Source organism: Buteo buteo, chromosome 4 (genome assembly GCF_964188355.1).
Source record: "Buteo buteo chromosome 4, bButBut1.hap1.1, whole genome shotgun sequence".
Taxonomy (NCBI): domain Eukaryota; kingdom Metazoa; phylum Chordata; class Aves; order Accipitriformes; family Accipitridae; genus Buteo; species Buteo buteo.
In genome coordinates, this window is record NC_134174.1 from 9351029 (window position 1) to 9372008 (window position 20980).

Here is a 20980-nt window from a genome sequence, read left to right on the forward strand (position 1 = left end):
ACCGCAGCGGACAGCTCGGCCTCGGGAACCTGCTCGTCTGCCGAGGCTTTGCTCTGCACGTAGGAGGTCCCGCTCCGGTTATCTTCAGTGTGGCTGTGAGGGAGGAATCAGTTCCTCCCCGGGTCTCCAATTCTTCTACTAAATAAAACAAAATACAAACTGGTTTTGGTAGCTCTTGGGAGATATATACAATCATCCACAGAGGAAGAGTTGGGGTTTTTTTTAATGCTATTACACTGAAATGACACTAAATCGCAGGGAGTTTAAGTAACACACCCAGAGATTAGCAGGCAGGTTAGTTGTGGAAGGGAGCAGACCATCTCAGACCATTGTCTCAAGCATTTTTTCTCTCCATGAGATGAAAGATAATCAGATTTGTCAAATTTTTGTTACCAAACTAAAACATACGCTTTTCTCTTTTCATTTTAATGATTGGTTATTACCTTGGGCTGATCCGGAGCTCAATTTTGAATATCACCTGTTGAACCTCAGATGTTTTTCATGTCCTACAACATTAAGGATGTTTTTAGGTATTTCCAAGACAGTCCACCCCTTCAGGAGACCTGTGCCCCATGCTCCTAAAGCAGGTTTAGATGCTCTGTCTGTCACTATATTGCATGCTGCTTATGCTAGGCAGACTTTTTTCCCTTGCTTTTTCTCTTTCCCCTCTCAGTGGTTTTCCCAAATCACAGGCCCTTCTCTTGATGTCAATTGTACAAATCTCTCTAGGCCACATGCTGCTTTGAGGGTGAGGCTGGTTTTAGTTAAGACCGTAATTGTCAGCAGTAGGGTGGGAGCAATGCGAGTCCACATCTGCTGAGCTCCTCTATATTTTGTTGTTGAATTCCAGCAATTATGCCTGAAGTGTTACAAGTTTGCATGCTCTTCCCGTAGGCGAGCCAGAAGGCAAGATGTCAAATATGGAGACCCCGTTGCACAATGCTGGGATGTGGAAGACAGTGAGTATTTTGCACCTTTCTTGCTCTTTTGTCGCTTTGACAGCAGACTTTGCTGTAAGGGTCTCTGTCTGTCTGCGAAAACTTGCTGAGCTCGAGCGAACGACACCATTAAAGCAGTTGCCTCTCCCACACTTCATAGACGTTACCCGTCCCGCAGTTAAATTCGCAGAGCTGGGGCTGAGAAGGCACAGCCAGCATGGGACGGCACCCTCGCGTCCCTTATGGGTGACCCTCCCCAGCACTCACCCCGGGGAGGCAGATGTCCCCCTGACACAAAAACATCACACGCATCCCTACAAGTAGCTAGTGGGACGTGTGTGATGTTTCGTCCAGAAACAGGGGAGATAATCCCACGAGGAAACCCCAGCGGTGAACGGGGAACATGCCATCTTCTCCCATTCCGCTGCCTACACTTGACCCAAGTCCCAAGGCGCAGCTCCAGCTTCCAAACCAGCCCCTTCCCCTACCCGCAGCTACTTAAATACTCCTGTTATTAGCGAAAGCCTACCCCGCTCTCTCCATCGACTCCCCCCTCCCTTTCCCACACCCTCTTTTCGGATGCCAAAGGGTCTGGTTTGCTCCTTTGGCAACGGCAGCGCTTCTCTTACAGCGAGCACTGTCAGTATGAAATCCTGCGGTTACGCGGCAATCTCTGCGGCAGCGTAAAATAAATGAAAAGCATTCAAAACCAAGCTTGGGTTTGTCTGGGGCTCTTCTAGCCTCTTATTAAAGCAAACAACCCAGTCAAAACAGTATTGATTGTATCGCTGCGTTGAAGGTTTGGTCGGGACAAGCCACCGCTTTCCATTGATCTCTGGTTATTTTCGTGCCGCTGCGGTGCTGGGTGCCTGCTGCAGATCTCGGCGTGAGTCAGTGCAGAAATCAGAGCTGCTTGCCACAGGATCAAAGCCTTCAGTCTGTTGCACAGTATAGAGGGCTCTGACTGTACATGCGTGCTTGCAGACATAGTTAAAAATCAGGGTAAAATCTCGTTTCCATTAAAGTCAATGACAAAACTCCTGTTCGTTCCCGAGGGCCAGAATTTCCTCGCTTGCTGCTTACCATGGCTCTCCAAATAGTGGTATCTGAGACTGTGCAAAGCTCAAGGTTATAGAAACCCTAGCAGAAAGGCTGACAGTGTCACATTTTCCTGGAAGGATAAAGAGATACTGGAAGAGTTGGCTTTACTAGACAAATGTAAAATGACTTAGCACAGAAATTGGTATTAATCCTTTGCCCTCATGTAGCTCCACCAGTAGAAATTTTATCCAGCTGGGGATGACTCCTGTGTGCCATAAAACCATGAAGCTGACCTGTGCCACTCCAGGCTCTTGGCTTATTTATGCCATTTGAGATAACTAATAACATTATGACCCCAAAACCTATTTAAATTCAGTGCTCCACTGTGTGAGATTCACTCCCAGAGACTTCATTGGCTGCATGAAGTTGTTTGGCTCTGCTGAAATCTCAGTGGCACAGTGAAATAAAAAAAAGGCATTTAATGTGGAGAGCTTGAATTTCTATAGATCTCATATAGGTACTTATTATGCTGAAAAAACAATCCAAAATTGTATTCATTTTGTTGTTGAGCTAACTTTAGATTTAGGAGACACCACTGCTTTCACCTTCCTTTCTGTTATTGGCAGGGTGTAAGAAACAGCTTTCATCTGATGGTAAGGCAGATATGACACAGATAAGACAGGCTGGAAGGGGAAATGGAGATGCAGAGATTAGAAATTACTTGCTCAGGTTTACAGAAGGCCAAGAAAGGAGCACAGATCTGCTCATGGCTCCTTCAGTGTTTGGTCTTAAAAATACTACAGAGCATTTCAAATTATACTGAAGGAAAGTAAACTTCAGTTTACTTTAGCCCTGTGACTCCTTTAAAGTGTTTGGGATGAACAAACCAGACCATACAATCTGCCTTCAGCAGCTTTAGTTCAGGTTTAGTAGTTGCATTACTTAAAGGAAAAATACAGGTCAGATTTTAAATTCCTCAAAGGTGAAAACCTCAACTTTAAAGTGGAGCAAGTTTGTGATATAGATTTTATTGACCCCCTTAAAAACCAGTTGCACTGAAGGAAGGTTAGCAGCCGCCTCTAAATCCTCATAGTTATAGTTTAAGCTAAAAGTTAAGTTTCCTTTTGCTTTTTTATAATTCACTCACTCTTACAGCATCTGTTCTGAATCAGGCTATTTTCCCATTGCTTTAAAAACCAGGTCAGGGTTAATCTCCTGTACCATGTTTGCTTTCCAGGCATTAGTCATGAAACTGCTGATGAAAAGGTGATTTTTGGCATTGAATTTAATTCAACTTTTCTGGAATGTATTCCTAAGTCCCAGCAAGCCTCTATTAGGTGGTATATTCAGCGCTCTGGAGAAGAACATCGAGAAGAGGTAAGTTATAGTCATCAAGGCAAGTTTCCTCTATAGAGAATTCAGCTGAGCATTGAAAGGCAGGAGTTATTGGGATTAGTCAATGTTTTACTTTTCCTTGCCTCACCTTAGGTATCACATAGCATTCTGGTATCACCATTTGGGACATGCAGTGGGGAAGAGAGAAGCCATTTGCACTGTGTCATAACCAGATTTAGATATTTATTTTGACTTACATGTTCATTCGATTAAAAAAAAAAAAGAAGAAAATATAAATTAGGCTTTAAATAGTGGTAAAAAATCAAAGTACTGAAAAAAAAAAGCCCTTTTATCCAGTAATTAATACAACTACTTCTGTAGGTAAAAGTATGTTCAAACCTCTTTGTTTTAACAAAATCTCTGCTCCATTTAGTGTCTGATTGCATTCCCTTATCATGTTAAGCAGCGTAGCTAGGAATTGCACGTATGGCTTGCTGCTTCTCTCCATCTCTCCCCAGAGAAGGAATGGTCTGTGCAGTAAAAAGCTTTTTATTTGCTTTTTTTCATGTTAGTGGAGTCTGAGAATTGGTCTTAAATGGCACTCTGCACTGATGAAGAGATGTCAGGTTAAAGAATTGCACCTTGCATCTGGAGTAGAAGGCGATGAGACTTGTGATGGCCCTTAATTCCTGCAGGAGGCAGATTTGGGGTCCTCACTAATGGAGAAGCCCTGGAGAAGCCTCCAGGTCCCCACATACCCCCTGCCCAATTTTCTGCTGATTCCTCTCTGATCTAGTGACAAAGGCACCCTCTGACATGCCCAAAAGGACAACGTGCTGGGACTGATTTGGGCTGGGTCTGAGTGAGTTTCAAACCTCAGGAGTTTTCATAGTCTTTGTCTTACATGAGTGATTTTGTGTCTGAGGCCAAGTCCTGCTGTGATGGCAACCATGGCAACAGGGAAGGAGAAGGGAAAAGAACTGCCCTTTCAAATGAGCTGTTAGGTGTTAGATATGCTTTTTTGTTATGTTCATCCAAGACAAAAATTTGTTTAAGTAACAGGAACTATCAGACACCCAACCGGTCTTCCACTCTCAATGATAATTCATTTTTTCTGACTGCAGAAAATGTGCTGCTTCTTTCTAAAGGCTGGGGAGATGCAGGCCAGGGCAGGTGCCCATGAGAGCATCACCTCTGGGTGAGGTGGGACTCATAGCAGTAGTCCCAAAGTTGCAACCTCAGTTATGTCTTGGCCCAGAAAGCCAGAGTAAGGGGATACAAGGCACTTCTGGTCTCCCACCAGATAAGACAAACAACCCGCAAGGCTGTATATTGACTACGACACTGCAGTACTTCAATTTACTCCCCTTCTCTTACTCATGCTTTGGATTGGCAAAGATTCTTTCCTCTGCTGAGAATAAAAGCTTCATTAATTTATAGACACAGTGCTTCCACAACATGCACTAAACACTGAAAGAAAGAGATTACTGGTTTGAAATATCACCTCTAACCTCCATTACAGTCCATACTTGGAAAAAAATTTGATTTTCTGATCAGCTGGCCAAGCACACTCTCAGCCACAGGTATTTGAAGTGAAAACCCAGCTAGAAGTGTATCAGCCTTTAAAAACCTATGGGCATTCATTGTTTGTGCTTTAATTGATTTACCTTTAACTGCCCTGTACAGAAGACTCTGCACTCTACTTCCCTAAGGCAGCAGTTTGTAAATGCACTTACATATTTGATCAGAGAAACAAGTAAAGTACTTGCTTAATTCTAACCATGTGTTTAAGACTCATTTTTTTAAGTAAATTTAAGCAGATAGTTAACAGGTTTTTGTTTGGGGGTTTTTTTTTGGTTTTGGGTTTGTTTTTTTTTTTTTCTGTGTGTGCTTTTTTTCTATTTTCTTTTTTCTGAACAGGAAGTTATGTCAAGTTTTGAGGACACTCAATCATTTTTTAAAACAATGTCTTGCAACTACAGCATGTGCCTGAGGTTCTCAAAAGGAGCTACTAATTTTGTGAAAAGCAGACAGTTCTCTGTGAAGAATGTAATATTTCTCTATCATATGAAGTCACACTTTCAAGATTTGAAAGCCTCTTTTGAAGGGCTGCTTTTGGTTTTATCTGTGTCAATTTAGGGAAAAAAAAATCAGTTGATTTTCTCATAAATCACAGCCTCAGATAGGCCTCTGAAGGTCAGGAAGCCAAGCTCAAACTATCTTTCTTATTTGACTGTAGAACAAACTGCAGGTCAAACCAACTTTTGAACAAAATTAGGGCAGGCAAACCTATATAGCATAGCCTAAGTTAAGGCTATATTCTTTTTTTTGCCGCGCTTTATATTTCCAAAATGTTCACTGTGGCGGCGACCTGGCCTCTGCTACTTGTCCTGGGCCAAATGCCAGTTACCCAGGCACGGTGATGTCCAAAACTACAGGATGGCCCAACGTGCCAAGGATGTGTGCGTTGGGAGAGAGGAAGGGAATGCGTGCATATATGTGACGGCATTTGAAGCTCCAGCAAGCACACAGCATACATCTTTGCACATTAGCAGCCTTCCACAGCAATGTTTACTGGGCTTGCTCTGTGTAAACAGTCTGACATCTGTTTGTATGAGAAAAGTAAAGCTTTGCTAAAAGGCTAGATTAACCTCTGAGGCAAATTTAGAAGAAAATTTGAAGGAGAAATCTGCAGACAGATTTTCTACATTATGAATGCTAACAGTAGGCAAATAGCTTTTTACCACATATTGTCCCTAAAGCCATAGCAGTGTTTCTGTGATCTAGCTTTGATAAAATAGAAGTTGGAGCACATGTTCTGCAACTCCTTGGGGTGGTTTGGTTAGGGTTTTTTTATTTATTTTTTTTTCAGTCTTTGAAGATAACAGCCTATATAAATGCATATGCATACACTGATGATTACAGGATCAGATCACTTAAAGACAGTGTATAGCTATTAGTTTTGTTTGATTCCTGTCAGAAAATTCGTATAGTAACAGAATTTCTAATATTTTGACTCAGGTTAGTCCCAGGGTCCTAAGAACTTGAAGTCCTTCTGAGCAAACTCAGCTTGCACATCTCATATTGGGAGATACCATTTTTAGAGAAAAAAAAAAAAGCCTTGTTGGCTACTTTTTAAAGATAAAGATCTTAATCTAGAAATGTCACATTTTCAAATGCATGTACCTGAAGTTAAATCCCTAATTTCATATATGGCTGCCTAAGTAAATGACCGGATCTATAGAGGTGCTGAACGATCAGTCCTCCTATTAGATAGAATAAGGTTAAAATGTTAATCTCCAGAAATGGAGATTTTCAGGTTTTCTAATTTGACTTATCAGTGAAAATGAATTCATTGGTATTAGAGCCTAATTGGAGACCTTCCTAGAAAATCCAAAGATTGGCAGAGTAATTTACTTTCTTTTCAAAGTACTTCAATTTGACAAAAATACCATATGTCACAGAAACAGTGTGGTCATATTTAATGTGTAGCTTGATCTTTACTCAGCCAATGCCTTACCATAACTTTTCCCATTACAATTATATTTTCTGCTCTCTCTCTCCCTTCCTGCAGCAGATTTCTCAAATAACACTGCACATTATTTTAGTGCATGTCTTAGTGGTGTAACTTATTGTGATGACGATACCATGCTATGCAAGCAACTCCGTGCACCTGGAACTTAGGTTACGGACTTTTAGTTCCAGGGCTGTAACTGTAATGTCTCAGCAAGTCTTTAAACCTGGCTTTACAAATAGAGGGCTGTGCAGTGTCCCGGCCATGCACTACAGCTTCCTGAGGGAAGGAAAAGGGCAAAATCCAGGCTGGATGGGAAGAGTTTGGCCCAGCAGGATGTTCCCGACATTTCACCCTTAGGGTCATGGTTCAGAATGTGACTTCCAGGCAGAGCGACCTGTGGGGAGGGACAGGATCTCCTGTGGTACAGGAGCTGTCACCAGGTCATTTTGCTGCCAGTGGGAGTACATTTCCCTGTAGTTTGAGGCCATTTTAAGGTCAGGAGTCAAATATCTAGTGCTTTTGTGTTTGGTGTTGCTCACGCAATTGGTCGTGTTTGTTCCTGTGCGTGCAGGATTAGTCAGTGAGAGGAGGGAGAGCGTTTCGGTGACTGCAGTTCATAAAAAAAAGTGGGGATGTCATCTGTTCGTAACGCCTTAAACTGCTGAGGTTTTCTGAAGCTTAAAACAGATATTTATTTATTTCTCAAAAAAATTCCTATGTGTTATGTTATATATATAATATGTGTCAGGACTGCAAAAAGCAAATGCTCCCTGCAAAGACATTAGTTTTGGTGCCCCATGGCTCTGAAAAATATTAGCCCCCCTGCTTTAGGCTGCACTTCACCCCAGGACTTCTGCAGCGACAGAATAGGTGCAGATCGCTTTTAACTCTCTCCTTCCTGCTCTATTAATACCTGGGGGTGAAAACAAATCCACTGAAAGGCAGGAGGACATTCCAGTTTCTTCTTCAGCGCTTCTCACCCCCCATATTCCTGCCCCACAGCCCTGGGCTGTGTTTTTCTGACAGACCCAGCTTAATGACCCTCTGATGGTTTGGTAGGTACAAGAGTTTGACCCAGTCTTGGACAGGACATCTTGCCAGGCACAAGATTGCCACCTAGCTCCCCCATAAGAGCAAAGAGATGTTGTTTCCATTCCACATTTTAGCCAGACTGAGAAGACCTTTTTCAGTTTATCCAAGACATAAGTTTCCATGTCTTTTTGTGGCTGGAGGTTTTTGCGTCATGGTGCTGATTTTCTTTGTTACAACCATCTGGTCAGCAGCATCTTGTGAACAAAGGTCACAGATTCAGCGCCAGCCCTGAAATCTAAGGGTTGGATGAGAGCTGGAAGGAAGAGGACATACACCAAGGACTGAGTTTCCACTAGTACCTTCTGTTAGAGGAGTGTACTTCGGTGTTTGAATCCTTAGGTCAATGAGAAAGAGATCAATAGAGTGGGAAAAATAAGAGATTCATTTAGCAGCCTAGGCACTACTTACAGCTCTCATGCTTTCACTCTTTTATTTTACTATATGACTCACTGGCGCTTTTTTTTTCCCCTAATACCTTGAGATTCTTAAGTAAGACTAATATTTTTGACAGTTTCCTGGAGAAAAAAAGAAGTAACTCTGAACTGAGATACAGCACATGACATTTCTGCTTTGATTTGGATGTATGGGGGGGAGTGGGTAGGAGTTTAAAATTTAGTTGCAGAATAAGAAGTTAGCTACACCTTGAAAATAATAGGAATTTTGTGTTTCCGTAATGACATTGTACCAGCAATGCGTTCTTCATTTTTCCTGTGGCTTCTTGGTAAATAAAAAAAGAAGTTAAAAAAAAAAGGAAAAGAAAAGAGAAATTAACTCTACAGCTGTGCTGGAGTTAAATGATTATTTTCCCAGTACAAGAGAAACAAAGTCATGTGTAACAATAATGCCAAAAAAACCCCAGAGTGATCTTTATTTCCAGTCAAATGATGAGGATGAGGAAGAAAACAATAGAAAATCAAAGATGAATGTGAATTCTCAGCAAATGTTCCTCATTTTCCTTTCTCCCCTCTCAATTTGTTCAGGGGTTGCAGCTAACCCATGATTAGTCCAGCTTTACCTCTAACATTTTTTCACATGTTGATTAATGAGGGAAGGCAGGCTTTGAAGCCACTTTCTTGTCCCAGACAGGTGCAGTGTTTTAACTGTGAAAGAGTTGACATGTGAATTATTTGTAAAGAGGGAGCTATCTAAACACATCATTAGCAAAGGACAAAAGGCATTGACCTAACCTGGTGCCACAGCACTTTCAAATCCTTGGTTGTTTTCCAACTTACTGATTGTTTAAAGATTTGCCATGATTATTGGCAATGCCTATTTTTTCCTCCATTGTTAAATTCAAGCTGTGAAAATCAAGTGTTTGATTTGTATGGAGATCTTTTCCCTTTTGTCAAATATTGCCAGTATCTATGGCATGTGCCATAATTCAGGTAATGTAATTTTAGGCAAACTTATGTGCTTATCATGAAGGATGAAAAGTACAAATTGTTGATAAAATATTGTCAAAAATCTGCTCCCAGTCCACTAAGAAAAGAAAGTTAATGACAATCAGTTGCTTCATTTTTGTGGTTTATAATTTGTTCCTCATTGGACAAAACTGTCTCTCATGTTTAAGCTTTATTGTACGCTCAAATTTAAGCACATGTCAGCAAGCTTTCATGAATTAAAGCCTTTGTGCTTCTGAATAGTTAAATCCTATTTACAAATATTTTAGGAGAGTTATTGATTTTGACATGGGGGGAGAGCAATGAATCCACAGTTGATGTCTTTTACCTAACTAGTCTTTTCACTCACCCCAAAATTTAATAAAATATGTTTTACATCTATAGGTCAGGAACCAAAGAGCACATTAAGCATTCAAGTGAAAGGTTAAAGATCTACTACCAAGTAATGAAATGCCAGGTGTTTATGAAACTCCAGAGCCCTGTGGAGGGAAAAATAGAGAGGAAAGGCAGGAAGAGTTCTGAACTTATGGGTAAAACAACATAAACAGGATACCAAAAAGAGAAGCGAGGGGGGGAAACAGTAATGAAGTGTTGCTCAATGCATGTGAAATCGGAGCCATAATTTCATCCTGCCAGAGGATAAGAATGGAATGAACAATGAAGGCACAGAGAAGGAGGAGGTGACAGTCACCGTAAATCAATATCCAAGGTTAATACAGGACATTCTGTAAGAACGCTGCTTCATTAAAAATAGGAGTTGTGATGGGCTGGGATTAAGGGACACAACCAATTTAGACTCTGTTAGCTTTCTCTGCAGTATCCCAAGGCGGATGGAGGGGCAACTCTACCAGTTAACACGTTTACAACTAGAAAGTGACGGCTGCGACACAAATGGTAAATAGTTATGAGTAGCAGGGTGCTGGACTTGGGGGTCCAGTGATCTTTTCAAGTCTAGATCTGCCATTATTCTGCCTTCTTTTCACTGAAAATAGGCGAAGTACTAGTGAGGGCTCTTTGGACCGGTGCCCAGCCAGCCGAAACAGCCAGCTGGAGATAGTCCAAGTGTAGGAGGTACACAGCTGTCAAGACACTCTAGACTACAATACTGGCAGAGCCACCGATAGGCAGATGCTACTGCTGCAATTGCATCAAGCCCTGAGCTCAAAGAGATCCGTCCTGTTTTCACTCAGACAATGTGGGAACTCGGTCTTTGCACAGTGCCTTATGAAACCCAGTGTCTGGAGATTAGCTGCTTCTTCCCATCCTTTTCCCTAAATTTCTCAAACTTGGGTCTTCATGTTGACATGAACCCTGGGCAGAAGAAAGAGGGGCTTCCTTGTCATATTGCAACAGCCAAGCCTCCAAAAACACTTCCACTTGGCCCCTGCTCCTGCTTCTCTCTGTGGAGTACAGCACCACAAGGAAACACCTGCCCCAGACATATTTCTGCCTACAGCTACTTATTTGTGGAGTCATTTATACATTTTATGCTCCTGTTTTTACTGTAAGACAGGTACACTTACTTGGAACGAAGTGTCGCTCGCTGATAAAATTGAGGTCTACTGCCCTATGCTGTAGGTTCTAGAGGTGGTTGTTTCTAGTCTCTCTCCCTCCTGTCTTCTGTGTATGTGCTTGTGGCTTGACCATGATTTCTCTGGTTTAAACTCAGTGTAGTAAATCAAAAGTAGCTTGTGCTCATGTAGCACCTGTTGTCAGGACAATCGATTTTCCAGGAATTTCCTGAAATTAGTATAATTTCACCCTGCTGGTGCCAAGTAGGCATGCTTATATACAGTTTACAAACAAGGAAACTAAAGCTCGGGCTTGACCCAACACCGTCAACTGGTGGCAGGAGCCAAAAAATACTTGGCCACAGAACTAGGCAGCCACAGCCACTTTTAGACCAGGCTTTTGTAGCAGCTAATTTCTTGTCTGTCCTGCAGGCTGATCAATAGCAGTACACAGGCCTATATCCATCCATCCACATATCCATCTATCCATCTACCTGCGTATCTATCTACCTATCTAATCTGCATGTTACTGAAGACTGTTATAGCTGATACAGTAGGAAGTCAAAGTGTCTCTCTCTCTCTGTGCATGTATTATATACATGTGTATTGCTTTTTCTGGTGATCTCAAAGTGGTCTCTAAAATTATTTAACCCTTCCAAAGTCAATATCATAGAAACTTAGGAAAGGGTAAAGCTAAAAGCCCTGGGAGGTCACCTCATCCATCTCTTTGCTCCAACAGACCCTATTATGATAAAGTCCTAGTGAGTTAGAATCATAACAGATGGAGAATCGTTATGTATGTGTACATTTTTTCCCATGGAGTAGAAGAGGGAATCGTGTGCAGATTTTTTACATAAAGAAACAGTGTGTAGCTTACCCACTGTGAATAAATCTAATTTAGTCATCTTTATGCCTCCCTGATCTTCTTCCTCTGAAGTTTGCTGGAGGGTCAGATGTGCACTCTGGGAAATATTCCAGATTCTGTGTTGGTTCTCTCTGCCCCCACTCCCTCGGTCTCAACCCCACTACTCAGCCTCGTGCTGGAGTTTTTCTGCGTTAGAGCAATGCCCCCGGCGGTGCCGGGGCTGTGTTTAAGGCCTTGGCTTTGCTGTGGGCTGAGCAAGCGGCGTTCCAGGTCCTCGGTGCCGGTGTGGGCTGCAGCCTCTGTGCGGCAGCAGAACATAGCGCGCCTGGGAGGTGACAGCTTTGGACGAGACCAGGGTAGTTTTCAAAGGAAATGCTGGGCTTGGACACAGAGTTAGGGCTCTGCTTTCTACTTCCACCTCTGCTACTAATCTTTATATGGTCTTTGGCAAATCACTTACCTTCTATGTTTTCCAGCTGCAAAAATACTTGGGTGCCCGGTGCCCCGTCATGTTTTTTTTTGAGGGGGGTTATGCTTTTTTTTTACTTAGGTTATTTTGGAAATCATTTTCAGATCACCAGATATGTAACTTACCTGACAGTTATTACTCTAAGGTGCTCCTTATTTTTAACAAGCGAGATCATGCTGTATTTTTGGAAATATTTCCATTCATAAATGAAATTACAGTTCCACGCTGACAGACTTCAGCTCTCACTTGCAATCTCATTCTTTTCATTGCCTTTTTTTTGTTCCTCTTTTTTTTTTTTTTTCTCTTAAGTTCTTCTTCACAGACCTTAACAATAAAAGAATTGTACTCAGTTGTATTTGTCTAACCTCACTGGGTGCTTTTAATCACATCTCAGTGAGTCAAAGCCAGGATCAACTTCCTTTTGTAAAACCCAGTTGAAGAAGATCAGAATCACAGCATTCCACTTTAACAATCAGTAGTAGTATTTATTTTCAGCGTAATAGGGCCTCGGCACTCCAGGTGTATACAAGCACACTGGTATATTGGGTGCATTACAGATACCTCAAGAAGAGCAGTTTAAAAATGAATGGGGTTTGTGGCACTAACTAGCTACCCTTCCTGGGAGAATGTCGTCTAACTTATTGCATTGTAGTGTGATGAGTGTTACCCCCTGTCCTTGCAGCTGTACAGTATGTATCTTTTATTACTGCATGCCGAAATGTCAGTGATAGAGATGCTATAGTTAGGAGCAGAACTCAGCCATTGAAAGGATCTCCTGTATCTGTGCCAGCCGCACGTGCCCCACGGTGTGCTGGCACCCGAGGGACGCGGCATGCCCTGTGCCAGCCCAGCCTCTTCTCCACCTCAGTATAGCGCTCACACGCGGTCCGGTTTTGCTGATGAAACTCACCTACCACGTTCTTCTTTGCCCACAGCTGAAGGCTGACGAAAGGATCATCAAAACGGAGCATGGGCTGCTGATCCGCAGCTTGCAAAGAAGGGATGCGGGAGCCTATTTCTGCAAAGCCCAGGAGCACACCTTTGTCCATACCATCGTGAAGCTGAATTTAAACGTCATTGAGAACGGGCAAATGGAAAGCACTCAGAAAACTGAGGATGAGGAGGGCCGGGTGAGGGATTTGCTGACGGAGTCCCGGCTGAGGTACAAGGACTACATCCAGCTGGTGAGCAGCCCCAGCTTTAGCCTGGATGAATACTGTGAACAGATGTGGCACCGGGAGAAGCGGCGGCAGCGGAACAAAGGTGGTGCCAAATGGAAGCATGTGCAGGAGATGAAAAAAAAGCGAAACCGAAGGCACCATGAGCCAGCCAGGCCACCGTCTACATAGTTTGTAAATGCTATTTAAAGAAAGGACATTTTCCATGAAAAAAACTATACTGTGTTCTGGTTTTGTGCATCTTGCCTATGAATTAGTACTGCTTCTTTTTGAAAACAGATAACTCACCATCACTATTAATCTGTATGAGACTGTACAATGGGATTCGATACCAAATGACACGTTCCTTATTGGAGTACCGCACACCAGGCAATAATTTCAAATGCATTCATTAAAAAGAAAAGATGTACACTTTTAGCTAATTTCTGGGTAGCCTGAGGCTACGTGAGCTGTTTTCTGTATTTCCTGCATAATTTTCACATAGGATTTAGTGTCCGTGTTCCCTTGTTAGTATTTGCTGCCACATTCCACCGCAGGGGTGGGTACATTTCAGGGGAGGGCAGATGTATTTCTAGTTCTTTGGCATCTTTCTGAATAAGAAGCATGGTAGACATGTGTGACAGATCTGCAAAAATACCTGCTAATTTACCCATTGGGCTTGTATACAGGCTCATGGGTGGGGTTTGCTAGCACAGAGACACACAGCAAAACATCACATTAAGTATTGGCGTAGGGACAACATTCACGCTTCCCATAAAAAAAGAGAAATCATAATCATATTTTAAGAGAGGGGAATTATCGAGCGTTACTCATTAGAATTTGAGTAGCCACCAGTTTGCAGTCCATCTGCTGAAATGAAATGTTGACTCTAATTGAAACTGCCACCGAGATGCTTGGGAGTAAATTTCCTAAGTGGTCCGTGGGAGGTACGTGCACAAATCCTGTTAACGAATAACGGGATTCCTGCCTGCACTTCTCCTATCTCTCCAAAGGTTTGACTCTGACTGTTTCTCTGGCCCTTTGCTAGCTTTGTTTTATGCAGAGGAAAAGAAAAATAAGACAACAAAGCTAAAACAAAAGACGATGAGGGAAAGTATTTGGTGGCTGAGACCAGTGCTCTTGACACAGAGCTGACATTCCTCAGATGTGTGTATTTTTTGGGATTTTCTCCCAAAGGTCTTATGTATTTTTAAGTTGAAAATTTGCATTGTTGGAATTAATACTTTTATTATAATTAAATAAAACAAAAGATGTCCATGTGTAAATAAAACTTGTAAGTTAGAAATTTGCTTTATACCATAATTTCATTTGTAAAGTGTTCCTTGTTCCTTGGTTCATATTTTGGTTTTAATAATGTAAATTTTTCCATATAAGCAAGAAACACTGGCCTCGTTCTTGGCTATTTTACGTCAATGTGATTTCATTGATTTTATTCCTGATATGCAGCAACAAACACAAGCTCAAAATCAGGCCTACGGTCTCTTCTCATGAGTCACAGCCCCCCTTTCCTCTCTTCCATCTAACCTCCCTCCGTTTTGCCTTTCACGCCTTTTTGAGTGTGAAATGACAAATTAGCCACTTCCTCACATGGAAAGAGAGCTTTGATGGATACCAAAACGACAGACTTTACTTGTTTCTCATGCATTCTACAGATCTTGAGAGCAAAGTCTGTGGGAAACCCGTGTAATTGGTGTGCACCTCATTAAGGAACTGAAAACGTTGGCTCTGAAATTTGTAGATTCGCCCTTGCCCGTGCTAGTGTTTGTGTGCGCATTCAGTCCCCAATCTATAATTGTGTAGATCCAATTTGCATCGCTGTTAATTTCCTCTCTGTTGAAAGTCAGATATGGCGAAGTGTTTGTCAGATTTCAGAAAGGAATCTCAGCTTACCCACGTTCTTGTAAAACCCGAAAGCTGAGTTTGCATGTGTTGTATAAAAGCCAGCGATACCATATGTCATTAATTTTAGGTGCTTTTTTAATAGGAGATGTATGAGTTAATTAGGAGATATTAGATAGCATGCATACAATGCTTTGATCGTGTAAAGCACTGAGTGCTAACTATTATAAAAGATGTCTGTGGGGAGAAGGGCATTTCTCAGCACAGGACCTTTAATCAGCAGAGACACTGATGCTGAAGATACTAACCAGTCGTACAGTACTTTGAGAACAGGCAGAGAACTTTTTGGCGTTTTTGCTGCAAAATAATGTAGGCCAGGCATTTCACAAGAGGCTTGTCATTTTGGGTACCTTGATTTTAAGGCCAATTAAGACTACTTAAAGGAGGGGGGCTGTATTAAACTGCTACATATAAAGCACCCTAAGACAGGGATATTCGATATCCTTGGCTGGAAGGTTATAGTGTCACCATACAGAAACTGCTCAATTATTCTTTGTTAGATTTTTATCAGTCCACGAAGTCCCATTTCTCTGACTTGGACATTAAGTAAATGAGTAGAACCACACCAAGGCTATGGAATAACAGGTGGTCTGCAGTCGCATGCACTGACAAAGGACCTACTCTTCTCCCCGGTGGTGATGCAGTACTTCAATTATTGCATTTCAGACAACTCTCATCACATGTTTGCCTACTTCATAAAAAGGCCAATCAATTTCTTCTTTGATATTTTTTTCTCCTCCATGAAAACTAAATCATCTGATTTATGTTTAGGTATGATTGGGGGGTATGTATTCTACAAATGAACCGCTTGCCCTGACTTTAGTAGAAATCTGGGATGACTAAGGGCCTCAGTGCTGGGAGCATTAGATTTAAATGGTTGAATTAAAATGTTATTACTCTTAAAAACAACTTTCATTTCTTTTATTTCAATGTTGTTGCAATGAGATTCTTCTTAAAGAAATGACCTCATCAGTCTGGTGTACAGTGGTAGCGTAAAACCTCAAGTGAGATATAAGGCCCCTTCCATCATGGGAAATAAATTCAATATCCTCCAAACCGGTGTGCTGTATTGGGTTCATGCCACCCCAGGGAGCATATTTAATAATATTGCGTAGATAAAAGTCTGTGTTTTGATACACTGGGTAAGATGTATGCTATAGCTGGCAGGGCTAGCACAGCTCCTCACGCACAGCAGGTATTACAGATGCAAGGAGGCCAGAGGACCTTGGAGACCAGGGCAGGAGAGGGACAGATCAGGGATGGCTGCAGGAGGTAAGACAGGGTTTTGTTAGGCAGGACTCAGCAATGCAAAGCCAGGAGTAGGAGCAGGAGGAGCAGTGGGTCTTTCCACAACCCGCAGTCCTGAAGAAGGCTTCAGAGGATGAGCTATCCCAGAAACTGTAAAAGGAGAGGATCCCCCTCTTTTAAAAAACTTTCACCTTCTGTATAATTTAAAGGCTTAACTCTAAGTTTGCTTAAATTTCAAATCAATGATTTGAGGGTCAGCTGGGCTGCCGTGAGCTGTACTATGAGCCACAGCAGGCCCATAGTTAAAATGAAACTGAGCCTTGACTCCTTCAAGAGCTCCATAAAAATGAAGTTAAACGAAGTTTTTGTCCAGAGTGGAAAAAAGTTGCCTCCACCTTAATAACTGCAGGTCTTAAACAGATCCCTTAGCGCATATGATACAACATAGATATTTATTTACATATGCATTCAACCGAGAGTCCAATTATTAATACATTATCTCTTCCTTCAACAAAACTTTTCCATTGACCCTCCTTTAGCAAAAAGTCAGTGTTGGACTGAAGCGGTTTCAAACATTCTTAGAATAACCAGCACAATGTGAGCTGTAGTTATAAAAATGCTGAAAACTGACATAAGCTTTAAAGCCCAACAGGGCCCTAAACTTCGTAGCGATCTTGCAGTCAGTTAAAATAAAACAGAAAATGGGATTAGCAGAAAAAGGAATAAAGTATTAACACTTATTGTGATAAACCAGTTCCGTTACTGGAAACTGTTCCAACAACAGGTGTGAATGTGTGTTCATGCCATAAGCAAATACTTTTCTCTCAAGCAGTTAAACTTACATTGCTTGGGGTATCTAAGGACCTGAATACTTTCCAGTTCATAAGCAGATTTTGGACCTGGTTCTTATGTCACTTCTAATGAAGTTAAATGCAACAGATTTCCTCTGGTTCATGTGCTTTTGAGATCAGAAGATCCCCACAGTTCAAATGCTATGATCCCTTTGATCTAACCATTATGGGTATCGATCTGCATTTAACATTTCAGATAATGAATAATTATTTGTTATTATTACTCATTATTCATGTAATGAGCCTGTGTCTCATAATAATGCCTCAATATTTAATAATGACTAATGGAAATTGAGTTTGCTAATGTTTTGTCGTATATGAGCATATGTGTATAGGAGTGCATATACAAATATCTGATTTTCTGTTCATTTTGTAACAGAGGTTAATTTGCAAAGGCAAATGTGATTTCAAGAGTCAAGGTTCAGCTCAGCTTCCACTGACAGCAGAGATTAAAATCCTTTGGGAACTGAATCGTAGCCTAAGTAGACTATAATCTATTTATAGTCTGGTAGTCAAACACCCAAAGCTATGTATTGTTCTGTAGAGTATATTGGCCTGGTCCTTCTTGCACACAGTTGTAGATGAGACGTGGAGGTCTAAGGAATTACATCTGCCTGAATGGAAAATTAAGCCCACATGTCTCTCTAATATATTCAGTTACATTTTATAAACTTTAAATGGTCTCTATTGTAATATTTTACCATAGTGTTGCTAATATTACCCTGAACTAGGCTTCTGTCGTTAGCTGAAGTGTGACATTCTTTGCAGTTGTAATCCAGATTTCGAGGTTTGTAAAATAAGTTCATTACAGTAACAAAAAAAGAAGGCATGGGAAAAGAGTTTAATTATAAATTCTACAAGGCAGATTTGTAAGATTTTATTCCTCTATATAATAATAGTGGTTATCCTAAATGTGTTAGAAACAGCAGTATTTGTTTTCCTTTTTTGGTCAGGTAAGGATACAAAACAAATTGTAATCTTGAGTTTATCACTTGCCAATGTGTGGCTGAAACATCTGGTCTGACAGCTGTAGCAAGACTGGATTTTTACTTGCTTGGTTTTTTCTTCCACTGGTTAAATTCATTGTCTCCTACCTTTGAGACTCTCTGGTTTGTCAGGTAACCCCAGTTTTATATGGAGGAATATTTTGGGATCTGGTGTTTCCTTGACATATAAACATCCCTACAAAGTCGTAGTATCACAGTCTGCCTTCAGACGATGACTTTCCTAAGCATTAACTTTTGCATTCAGTTGCAGATGCAAACCAAACACTGTGAGGTAAATTGGAGACCAGATGGGGTTTTCATTTACAAAGGAAATTTTGGAGACTGTTGCTTAGAGCTCTCCTTTCCCTTTTTGCTTATGTGGTTGCTGTGTATAATTCTCCAATTTAAAATCAAAGCTTTTGGTGCTTTAAAGCATAAGATTTTCCATGTGATGTAAAAAAACAGAAGAACATTTCCAGGTGATTTTTTTTGATTGATATGTACTGCTGGTTAATAGTTTCAAAGAGTACAAGCCAAGGAAATCATCTGTCCAGCCATAGATGGCTGTGATATTTGTAAGGAGCCCAGACACATCTCGGTTTTGGTGGTGTTTCATATTCTGTTCCCTTCCTCTTATGGTATATAAATACTTCGGCTGGGGTTTTGGGGGTGGAGTGGTTTTTTTGGTTTGGTTTGGGTTTTTGCAAGGTTGTATGGCATTTTGTTTTTATTTGTTTGGGGGTTTGGTTTTTTGGGGGGGGTGTTTATGTTTTTGTTGTTGTTGTTGTTCTGCATGTATGTGTGTGTTTGATTTGCTTTTTGTGTTCTGCTAATATTTTCCATGTTATTTTTCCTACTAAAAGGAACCATGCCTAAAGCCAGCTGCTTTCTGATGGTGCAACATATGACAAAGCAGTAAGAGGAACAGAAGGCTTGGGCAGATATTTTGGTATGGAGACAACATAGTACATTTGCAAGGGGCAAAGTCTTATTGCTAAAATGACTATGCTGAGAGTGTAAAGACCACTGTGCCATTTCTCTGGCCAGGCTGAAGTCGAGGGTAGATTTACAGAAGGTATATTTTTTAATTTCTGAAATACTGTCAATATAAACAGATCCAGAAAATCTAATCTGTTATCAGGTCTGTTATCTATACTTGCCAGAAATATCAAAATAAAAATACATGAACAGAATTTCACAGATTTTCACTTTCTAAATTTATTTTCATATTTTAAAATGCTTTATGTTTTAAAAGTGCTGTCCCTTTCATTTTAAAATATGTTTATTAAAAATGCTTTTCACTAAGGAAATAATTTTTTCTTAAAATCTGCACTTTCAAATCTCTCTTTGCAAAAACATCAGAAAAAAAAGGGAAAATTCTAAGTAGAAGTGGAAAATCTTTTATAATTCCATATGTTTTTGAAAAAGACAAAGAAAAAGCAGCATCAGAGGTTGTTAATGTCCTCTTCTGGACACTTTATGTGACTTTCTTCAAGGACATTTTCTGTAGAAGTGAATTGTAATAATCCCATTTTAAGACTGCCTGTGAAAATATCTTGGCTGTAAAAAACAGATGCAAAGCATAGGAATCTATGAAAATACAAATGAAGAATGAAAACAGATTATCTCCAAATGTTTGTGTAATTTTTTTCATTTTTTGATGATGCATGTATCTCCATTCCCCTCTCCCCAATGACTATCTCAGGATGTATATTGGCTGGGAAGAAAGGAAAAGATTACAAAAGCATATAATCTCCAAATTCCAAATTCCAAAATGAAAAGTCACACTAAATGGACTGGCTGCAAGGATTATGATTAATACCACATATTTGACCAGTAAAGACTATATTTACCCCTAAGGTGAAATTCATCACTCCTTCAGAAGCCCAGCACAGGAATTGTACGCCACATACATTCTTTTTTTAATTTGTAAGGCATGAGTGGTACTTAGGTTGACTTTGTGAGTGAGGCTGATTTTTACTATGTTGTATAACTATTTATAGAGTAATAAGACTGAAACGTTTTGATAAGAGTATCTATTCGTAAATGGTGCAGCTCATTGAGTTGATATGATAACCGAAGTATAGCTTAAATAAGCTATGTGTTTGCCATGCCTGCTGGTTTACTAAATATTTCAATCTTATATGCAAAGGTAACTGAAACAAATGTATATTTCGCTCATACTATAATAAACAGCAAATTCTGAGGTTTTGCTTCTTTTTTAAACCCATGTCAAACTGCGGAGTAAAATATGAGTTTTCAGAGAAACAAAGTCTGCACCATGTCATGGAAATGGCAAGAATATTAATGCAAGGTTCAGTAATCTAAAGTGTCTTACTTCAGAAGTCTTACCTGAGTAAAGACTGTCTGAGATTCACCCCTCCACTGAGGATGTGCCTAAGACCAACAGAGTGAGTCTACAGAAACAGCTTAGAAAAGCCACGGGCCTCACAGTGATTTAGATTAATACATGCAAAGCAATACACAGTAGGCAGCTCTGTGCTTATTAATTTAAATTCAGTAATAGCTTTTTAATGTGTGCATTTCTAGATGATTAGCAACTGCCGTTGTCCTTAAAGACTGCACTGACATTGTGTTTTACAGTTACTCTCAAGCCAGTTGATTGCCCATCCATCTTGGACTGCCTCAG

The 20980-nt window shown here is 40.7% G+C and overlaps 1 protein-coding gene across 5 annotated transcripts in view; it reads left to right on the forward strand.

Annotated features, from left to right (window-relative positions):
* Window positions 1–20536, forward strand: part of SEMA3D (semaphorin 3D) — a 147443-nt gene extending 126907 nt beyond the window's left edge. For all 5 annotated transcript variants that reach the window (XM_075024728.1, XM_075024726.1, XM_075024725.1 and 2 more), the window contains 3 exons: window positions 895–959; window positions 3217–3356; window positions 13104–20536. In XM_075024728.1, coding sequence (XP_074880829.1) covers window positions 895–959; window positions 3217–3356; window positions 13104–13517 — 619 coding nt within the window. In that variant the 3' untranslated portion in view covers window positions 13518–20536. The remainder of the gene's footprint in view (window positions 1–894; window positions 960–3216; window positions 3357–13103) is intronic.
* The last annotated feature ends 444 nt before the right edge of the window (window positions 20537–20980 follow it).